The sequence below is a fragment of the Synchiropus splendidus genome, chromosome 9, assembly GCF_027744825.2.
Source record: "Synchiropus splendidus isolate RoL2022-P1 chromosome 9, RoL_Sspl_1.0, whole genome shotgun sequence".
Classification (NCBI taxonomy): Eukaryota; Metazoa; Chordata; class Actinopteri; order Syngnathiformes; family Callionymidae; genus Synchiropus; species Synchiropus splendidus.
In genome coordinates this window covers 11,259,014-11,269,086 of record NC_071342.1, presented here as the reverse complement: position 1 = coordinate 11,269,086, position 10,073 = coordinate 11,259,014, and the positions used below count along the sequence as shown (strand labels likewise).

Here is a 10,073-nt window from a genome sequence, read left to right as displayed (position 1 = left end):
GACAAGAAGGTTCGATCACGCACAAATGGACTCCAGCGCAGTCCCGACTATTAATGATGATCAGACAGACAGACAGACAGACAGACGGACAGACAGACGGACAGACAGATACCATCTAATGGCTCATTATCGGCACATTTCCCTGCAGCAGCTCTCTAATGGAGATGAGTGATAAGAGTGTTTGTCTCCTCCGACACTTCCCCGTGGTCCTGGACAGACCTGAGGTCAGTCCCTAGTGTCAATAGAAGCTGGCGACAGGACGGCGATGCCTCAGGACGATCTCTATCTGCGGCTCCCAAAGATAGAAGCTCTTCCTGCCGCAGACTTTCACCAAAACACCGTCTCCATGGCAACCAGGGCCCGGACCAAACATGCTGGGGCTCCCAGTGATACGGACCGTTGAGGGGCGAGCAGGAGATACCGATCCCTCACACACACACACACACACACACACACGCACACAATTTATAGTTCAGTTCAGTTCAAGGAATTCGATTTTTTTTTTAAATTTCGATACGTATATTTTTATATTTTCCTGTACACACCATCTTTAACATACACATAAATCACAGGCAGGAATTATTTTAATTTTTTATTTACTCTCATTTGGTTCGTGCGGATTTTCTCTGAGCACTCTGGTTTCCTCCCACAGTATGTGCCACCCGCAAAGTAGAACGTCTTGTCTGAACCGACCCGCGGAAAAGACTGACATTGATGAATCGTCACGAATCTATTAAAAATGAAGAGGCGCTCACTGGTGTGTGTCGAGTTGAATCTGTCACCGGCAGAAAGGAATGAGACTTTAAACCCAAAATAAATACTCAATAATGGCACAAAATTGGACAGTCAGTGTTTGGCTCCTGCCGTGAATCGTCCCTGCAGCTGATTAGTTCCTTATTGTGAACAAAGACGTGTTGAGTCGAAGGAAGAAAAACAAAATTAGACGGAGGAGGAAGATCAACTCATCTGTCAACGCGCCTCCTCCAACAAGGCTGCGCGTGCGTGCGCGCGAGCGCTGGCGCCTTTCAATTGAAGCCAATTCAGAGACGGACTAATAACTACACCACAGGGCGGCGCTAGTCACCATTTCATTATGATGAGAATTCAGATCACAATTGCACCACTTTGTAACAAAACACACACAAAACATAAGTCACTGTATAGCTGATGATTTAACAATATACATACATTGAATATACAAACTGCTTTCACAGGCATGTCTAACAAAGTCTGCGACAATAACGCTGTGCAACAATTGAAGCTCACACAAGCTACTTTTTAGATGAAATTTGTGAATATTATTAGACACCCCAAAGACACATTTTAGATTCAAAATTCATTTGGGATGTGTGTCGACCAGGCAACATCCCTGACGTCCAAAACAGCTGAACCAGAGGTGCTATAGTTTATGACCACAGGTTAGAGTGAATTAGAAGAGGCTATCTTCATATATATTCAGGCCCCATCACTCATGAACAAAACTCTTTTAGGCTTCATCTTTAAGAGCTTGTTTCTCCGAGAAATTCTCAGCACCACAGTGGCGAAGGCTAGTGATGGGCTGATGAAGCTTCATGGAACAGTGTCCTCATTTTCAGAGGTCAGTCGGTGGCGCTCTCACTTAAAAAAAAGAGAGGTTTCATTGAAAAGGTCGTTGAAAACAGATGCTGCCATCTAGTGGCCTCTGAAAATGAGGACACGGTTTCATGGAGCCCCATCAGCCCGTCACTGGTGAAGGCAGCTTGGCTGTAGCTCTGTCAGTCTCTCAAAATACAGCTGATGTCAACAGTTCACTGAAAGTCCCTTTTCCTTGAACGTATCACTCATTCACAGGGGTCAGCAGGCCCTAAATATGTCGTGCAGCACGCTGTGATCACCCCGTTAACTCGGCTCGTATCGTATCTTTAAGTGAAGTTGTCAACATCATCTGAACATGGGAAGTGTTGTCACTTTAAAGTCAGAATTCTGACTTATTTTTCTCAGTATTCTCAATTTAAAGTGAGAATTCTCACGAGAATTCTGACTTTTTTTCTCAGAATTCTGACTTTAAAGGGAGAATTCTGACTTTTTTCTCAGAATTCTGACATAAAAGTGAGAAATCTCAGAATAAAGTCAGAATTCTGACTTTAGTCTCAGAATTCTCACTTTTTCTGACTTTAATGTCAGATTTCTCTCTTTAATGTGAGAATTCTGAGAAAAAAACTGAGAATTCTGAGAAAAAACTGAGATTTCTGACTTTAAAGTCAGAATTCTGAGAAAAAACTGAGATTTCTCTTTTTAAAGTCAGAATTCTGAGATTAAAGTCACTTTAAAATCAGAATTCTGCCAATAATTTTTTTCTTCTTCACTGGCCCTAATCCTGTTCCGTAGTTAGGAGCTCAGTCAATAGAGTCCGTAAAAAAGTTGCGTTGAGTCCTGCTCAACACTCACGCAGCTGCCTTGGCCTTTTGGATGCCTGTTCATCTTAGAGGAGATGTGTGACCTCTGAACTGTGAGATTTATTGAGCAGTGTAAACAGGATTCAAGGCACAGCAGAGACGTACATCTCTCAATGAGTGTGCTGGAGCTGAATGGGCCGGGGCGGTGCCAAGAGGGAGGAACCAGAAACAGCCTGTCAGGAGTGAACAGAAGCTGCTGCTGAGATTGTTAATGCAGTCAGTGACAAGAGCCGCTGACAAGATGACGTGCTATTATGACTAAAATCTCACCAGATGATGATCGAAGCGTGTAAGGCGACGTGCTCATCTGCTTCTTTTTTGGTTCATCATGACGTTGAGTTTTTCATCTTTCTTCATTGAAGACATCCTCACATCAGGAGGAGGCTTCCAGGGGAAAGTTGAGGGGAAAGTGGGCTCCAAGAAGACAGAGTGCTGCCAGACTGATCCAGAGTCTGTTGGGCTCAAACTGGCCATCGGAGAGGAGCGTGACCTCAGCGAGGGTGAGGCTGTTTTCATAAAGCTGACAATGTTTATAGCAGCACGTAAATTATGACAACCATTAACAGTCTCTGTTTGTTTCTCACGCTTTTGTTGTACAAACTGAATTATGAGATTGAGTTAAACATTTATGAAAGAATAAATATTTCACCAGCAAGACTGCACAAACTTACCAGTTTACATGTTTGACACGCTTAAGTTTAGGACAAGATTATATTAGGAAATAAAACAACACAATATAAAAAATGAATGGATGGATTTGCACAGAAATATGTGTGAGGTTATTGTAACATTTTGACTGGCTACAATTAGCTGCAGTGTAAAATGCAAATGTGTCCACATCATGTAAGAAACAGCATGGATACGTCACTATTTTTTTTTTCAAACCTAGAGTTTAGTCTGCTTTTTGTCAGGCAACTGTCAAACTCAAGGTCTGGGGTTTAAATCTGGCTTCCTGTCTCATTATATGTGGCCCATCAGAGCTTGAATATGTTTGGCTTCAAACTGGCTTCTTTACCTACCTTTAACTGTAATATTAGTTTATCGATACAAACTTCAAGTTTCATCGAAAGTAAAACACACCGCTAGTATATCCAACCACCCATCCATGTGGATGCATCCAGATGTTCATGTATCATATATGACGTGTTCAGCTTTGGAGGGTTGATCCATGAGAACCTCCTTCCACTAGATGGCAGAATTCCAGATTCAGGAATTAATAAATATCAACGATAAATACCATAATGGCTAGTGATATAGTGGATGGTTAATAATGTTAATAATGTTGGGTCACTTCTTGACAGGATGGTGTTTGGGTGCTGCGTAAAATTGACCATGCTTGTCACCTAAACAGGAGCTCCACCACAGAGTGAGGAGCAGGTGGCCGAGAAGATGGCATCTTGTGATTCTTCTGAGGAGCAGAAGCCAAGTTCAGATGGGAGGAAGCGCTCTCGCGTGGCCTTCTCACACTCCCAGGTCTATGAGTTGGAGCGTCGCTTCAAGACCCAGCGGTACCTGTCCGGCCCGGAGCGAGCTGACCTGGCAGATAGACTGAACCTCACAGAGACCCAGGTGAAGATCTGGTTCCAGAACAGGAGGTATAAAACCAAGCGTCACCAGATGGCATCAGAGACGCCCAGGAGAGTGGCAGTGAGAGTTTTGGTGAGGGACAATCAGCTCCAGTACAAACCGGGGATCGTGATGCGGAGTCTTTGGACTCAACCCATGCACTGGGCGGGTCAGTACCCATACTTGCAGTGCTGCTGCCCACCTGGGAATCCCACCATGCCCCTGGCTGATCCAACGCCTTCTGCCTGTGGCTTTTAGACACATTTTCAGATGGATATTCAGTACCACAGTCTACTCACTAGCTAGTGACCAGGACGCCACTGTTTACTTGTGTCTTTCTTTCAAAACACAGAGAAATGAACTGCACAAATCAAAGTTTTCAAGAGTTTATTTTTTTATAGTAAAATAATAACCAAGTTGTTTACAGACACAATACATTTTGTAAACTTTAATTAATGAATCGTTTTAAACAGTGACCGGATGAAATATGTTTTTTGTTGTAATAACGTATATAATGATGTTTTATGACCTTTGTTACTTTTAAGTACAACATTGTACGTAAAAATAAATATTTGATTTTCAACTTGTATTTTAAGTACTTACACTTGGACAATTTATACTGATCACTATCATATTTAATACTGAAGAAAATTACATGTAATAATGTCATATATTCTAATAAATATATAAGATACAGAAATATATTTGAACAGAAAAAGTCTTGATATATATTTTACACATTTGATTACTCATGGAATGGCTTAATGATTTTCTATTAACGTAAATATCAAAATGTATTGCTTCATGTAAGTGAGTGAGGCAAGTTGATAATTTAGAAAAGATATCTGGGAAAAAAAATCAACATGTTCATAAAGAATATTAGCACAAATTAATAATTGCGCAGTAATTATCATTGCAGAAAAAAAAAATCAGCAAGTGTGTATAGACTTTTTTATATTCTTAACTAGTATTGCAAAATGTAGGTAACTAACTACTGTGAATATATATAAATATATATATATATATATATATATATATATAATATATATTCACAGTAGTTAGTTATTAGTCTAGTTATTAGTTAGTTAGTCCAAATAAAGTCTAAATAAAATCTTCTGCATCCAGTGAGTCAAAGTCACATATTTGTTTGGAAATTCATGGGAAAGTCTGATCCACGGAACATGAACATACCTCGACACAATAGCAACCTGTTCACACGACTCTCCTTCTTGAACTCTGATACAGTTGTGTTAATTGTTGAGTGTTGGAGGTAAACAATAAACACTATCAGGTGTTTGGGGAGAAGCGTGAATTCTGCCCCGGCATGAGTCAGATGGGCTCAATAGACCGTGGAGAGTTCCAGTATTCACGCCAGACATGCCAACACACTGCACCCTCATCAACAACAGCCGGACACAAAAGACACTCGGCAGGAAAATAAAAAACAGCACGGCTAAAGAAGCCAGCTGGCGTGACTGCAGCGGTGGATGATGACCATGGATATTTAAAACAGCATGACATGCTTAGGCTGTTTCCGCTGGACTCGGACACAAGTCAGAATTATCTGTCACATCTGAGAGCCACTTCAGCTGCTGGCATCATGTTTGTTTGAGGAAACAACAATAACTCTCCGACAGGAAAGGTGGTGATAACTTCATCACCTCTGATCAAACACTCACATCTGAGTCATAAAATGTAGTTTTATGGATCATTTTTGAAAAAGCATTACATATTACATAATATTATATAATATGTATATAAAAATTTATCAAAATCTCTTGCAGCATCAGCTATAAATCATGATCTCAATCCACAGTTTTTATGTCTACAACTGGTTTTGTATAGAAGCCTCATACTGTACTCATTGTTACAACTGGAAACACTTTTCTAGATGGGATTTCAGCGCCAGACGTTGGCTCTCACGTTCAGCATAAATATGTAGTCGACAGGTATGTAAACAGTGCACGTCACTAATGTGTCTCCTGACAAGCAGCAGCCAAGGATTTCAATGGCCTCTTTGAACGCTCAGCAGTGACAGCTCACCAGGATTTAAACGTTAATGGTCAGCATTTAGGTGGATTTATTAGGACCGGTAGAAACAAGTCATTTCCTGTTGTCGACGGAAGATTTCTCAGGTGAGAAGAATGCGCGGGAGGCGTGGTGCGATGACTCAGGTACAGCAGTCCTCACCTTCTTCCACGCTTGGTGACACTTGAAAAGCTCTATTGTCGAAGGAGAACTCCCATCAGGCCAATTAAACCTGCAAATCTGATGCATCTATTGTAGCGGGATTCAAGTTCTCAAGGGCCTTGTTGATCGAGACAATATCACCTAATGGCTGTTGGCAGAGAGCTCGCAGTCTGGCATGAGTCTAAAATTGACACGACCATCACAAGTGTTTAGATTTGGGAGAAAGTAGATGGAGCCGCAGCGTTTTAATGCATCAGCAGACGGAGAGCTGGCCTCAGGAAGGAGACGGGTCACGGCTAATACCAGTGTCGCTCGCACACACACACACACACACACACACACACACAGACACACACACACACACACACACACACACACACACACACACACACACACACACACACACACACACACACACAGACACACACACAGACACACACACACACACACACACACACAAACTTGTCAGGCCTATTCCAGAAACTATTAGCAGATAGCATCAGTGCATGTTGGAATGTAAACATTTACAGTAAAGCAACAAGACATTTACTCCCCTGAGGAACACACATCCATCACCCTATGACCACCGAGGCAAGCTCACTGCTTTTGGGAGAGTCCCACAGTTGGACCAAAAAGCTGAGCACTCCTTGTATTATTTATCCATCCGTCCACCCATGTGTCATCTCTCTTATTTAGTGTCGCAGCAAGTTGTACACTCACAAAACCCCCCCCAAAGATGTTGGCTAAAATACTTGCAAATATTACATAAAATTCCTCCTAAAATATTTTGGGGAAAAACAGATCGGATATTAGAGATTTTATAATACATTCAGGACAATACCTCCCGTCATAGGAACAGCTTCTTCCCATCAGCTGTCAGACTGTTGAATTTGTGATCAGCCTTTTTTATTTTATTTTATTTTATTTTAATGACATCACTTTATTCCGAACCACTTTCCTAGCCACTGACCATGGCAATAAATTTGGTTCTGAATTTGATTCTGAATTCTGAACAATACATAGACGCTTATGAAATAACAGGTCAAACATTATGACCACTCGATTCATACACTCCTTCCCTCACTCTTGTACATAGATACTGAAAAGTATAAACTAGAAATGAATTGGGTTTTTTTTTCTCCTCCTATTACATACCTAGCAACAGTTTCCTCTTTTTTTTTTCCTTTTAAGATGATTGTAGTTACAATGCTGGTGAATATTGGCTGAGAAACGCTGGGAATAATGTTGTTCCTCATCCACATGTCCTCTGACGGCCTTCTGCGTTCCACACTTAACTCCTCCGCTGAGGTTTGGACGACTCCAGATGTTTTAATTAGCAGTGATAAGCAAGACAAGGAGGACATTGAGCAGCGCTGAGTCCACATCTTGACTGATAAAAGAACTACTCAGGCTCCACTCCATGCCTTTCCTCCTCCGCCTGATCTGTATCCGCCGCAGAGCAAGACATGCGAGGGAGGGATTAAGTATCGATTTAATTTTCCCCAAGAGCTTTGGGTCTTCCTTTCTGTTGGAGTAATGTGCCAAAAATACCGTTTCTGAAATCTGAGAGTTGCCTCGCCAAGAGTAAAGAGGGAAAATATAGGCAACGTTTTAATGGTTGTAGCGGACGGTGTTGAAGCCTGCCGTCCCAATTTGTATGAAAACAAAAATAGCAAATTGTTTTTTTCTGTTTATGCCTTTATTTATTGCATCCTAGGATAATATGAAGCTTGTTGAAATAGCAAAAACACTCTCATATGACAAGTATCTTTGCTGTTTGATGATACATATTAGACAACTCCCCGTCACAGTCTAGCTACCAAACACAATAGCAACTCTCAAACCTCGCCGCAGCCACAAAACGCCGTTTAAACAAATAGCAATTAATCATCAAACAAATCAGCGTTGAAGGCAGCTGTCACTGCTGCGGCCTCAGAGATAATATTGAAGCGTCTGCGGCTTCAGCTTTTCACCAGACCAGTTTGTGCTGACTGCAGCTCCCAGGCAGAGCAGTTAAGCTCATCTGACAGAAAGGAATGACAGCTTTCTTTTCAAGCTCAAGTTCAAAGTGCAGGAGGCCTGTTCCTTCCTCCGTGTCCCTGACTGCACCTGTGCTCAACACGCTCTGCACGTGGTGCGTGTGCACAATAGTCGTTGTCTGCTGCGTGGCGATCATAGCTGAAGATGCTTTGACCTTGCGTAACTTCTGAAAGACCTTGTCATAATATTTGAGAGCGACATTCGAGGAAGAGAAAGTGCGGCACATCTGCTGGCCCCGGCTGCTGTTCAGGAGAGTTGCTGCACATTGGCTTGCATCCCAATTTCTACATAAGAAAATGTGCTTGAGAATAAGGCGGGACTCCATTAAAAAAGTGCCAAATGAATCATAGGTTTTAAGATTAATTGATCGCGATGCATTTGTATTTTTTGATGCCATAATGAGCAAAGTTAAGTCGAATCTGTTGACCATTCCTAAACATAAACATTCTTGTGCGCTGAAAAATGTGTTATTTGATCTGATTTCTAAAGAAGCTCAAACACTAATAACATTTTATATTTCTGTATAGCCTCTCATATCATTCAAGACAAAAAAACAAAGTCAATATTTTTTGGCATTCATGGGGTTATATCAATAAAAGCAATTTGATACTTAATACTTTAAATGAGCCATGTTTTAAATCAGATTTCAAATGGGCAGATTCCGGTTTGTCCACCACTGCACACCTCCATTCATTTTCTAGTGACTATTCCATTTCCAGGGTCGCAAGCGACAGTCCCAGCAACATGGAGCAAATGGCATGTACAGGTCAACACGCTCATGTCTGTTTCAGGACGAAAGGTGTCAGTAAAGCTCCCATGAGTCCAGCAGTGAGAGCTTTTAACTCTTCTTCCTCTCTGCAACGTCCATCTTCATAGAGAGTGCTGGAGTCCTCCGTGTGTGCGTGTGTGTACATGCGTGTATGTGTGTGTAACATTTGTGGGAAGAGTCACTCCTCCGCAGCCTGTTCTCTAAAGTGATGACAGAATCTCCCTCTGTCCAATTTTCGTTGAAACGTTCAAGCCACAACTGGCACACGACGCTGATTTCAGTGTTATCTTGGGAAACTGGCCCACCTCCCAAATTCACATTTCGCTGTGCTTCATAATTCAGTCTGACTCTGTTATCTTTGCATTCAGCGCAGACGAGGACGGATGAATGTCCTGTTTGAGCACAAAGACCACATGCTCATGTTTCAAGTCAGGATTTTACGTTCCAGCAGGAAAGTAAATACACGAATAGTAGATGAAATTACTCAACTTAAGTTGCCCTCTGGATTCACTTAAAATAGTGTTATAGCTAAAATTCACTGTCAATAGCTGAAACACGCTTCAAAGTCCAACTAAGAGTCGGCGGTGTCTGTGCTACACAGGTGCATGTTTGGAGTGTGTGCACACGCGTGTGTTTACGTGTGAACACTTTCACAGGTGCTTGCTCTAAGGGGCTTTGACCGGAGGTTTTAGGTTCCAAAACATCAGCCAACCCAATACTCAGGGGGTGTTTCTGCTGGCCTTTCATCAGCCTCAACACGTGTGTGTGTGTGTGTGTGTGTGTGTGTGTGTGTGTGTGTGAGGAGGCTCTTGACTGAGGGACAATCTTCGAGAATCCAGAGGACACGACTTAAGTAACAACTGAAACACACACTGCTACTTCAGAACAACTGCGGATGCAAACACAAACACTCGTGTGTTTAACTAAACAAGCGACACATGGAGCTTCTCAAAATATGCTCCGTCAGAACTCAAGTGCGAGCTATTCGAGCTACGTGCTAACACAGCAGGATGGCGTTCACTTGCGTTTTGTTGTGACAACATGATGTCAGGCTGTGTTCATTCGTTTTAATA

General features: G+C 42.0%; 1 protein-coding gene across 2 annotated transcripts; it reads left to right on the top strand.

Moving 5' to 3' along the window:
- Positions 1 to 2,669: 2,669 nt before the first annotated feature.
- nkx3.3 (NK3 homeobox 3) lies at positions 2,670 to 4,553 on the top strand. Of its 2 annotated transcripts, XM_053875659.1 has the most exons (3): positions 2,700 to 2,724; positions 2,798 to 2,935; positions 3,787 to 4,553. In XM_053875659.1, exons 1-3 carry the CDS (start codon positions 2,709 to 2,711, stop codon positions 4,257 to 4,259), a joined length of 627 nt encoding a protein of 208 aa, XP_053731634.1. In that variant the 5' UTR covers positions 2,700 to 2,708; the 3' UTR covers positions 4,260 to 4,553. The 2 variants fall into 2 exon arrangements, with proteins under 2 accessions (XP_053731633.1, XP_053731634.1); XM_053875658.1 differs by having other exon boundaries at positions 2,670 to 2,935.
- Positions 4,554 to 10,073: the final 5,520 nt, after the last annotated feature.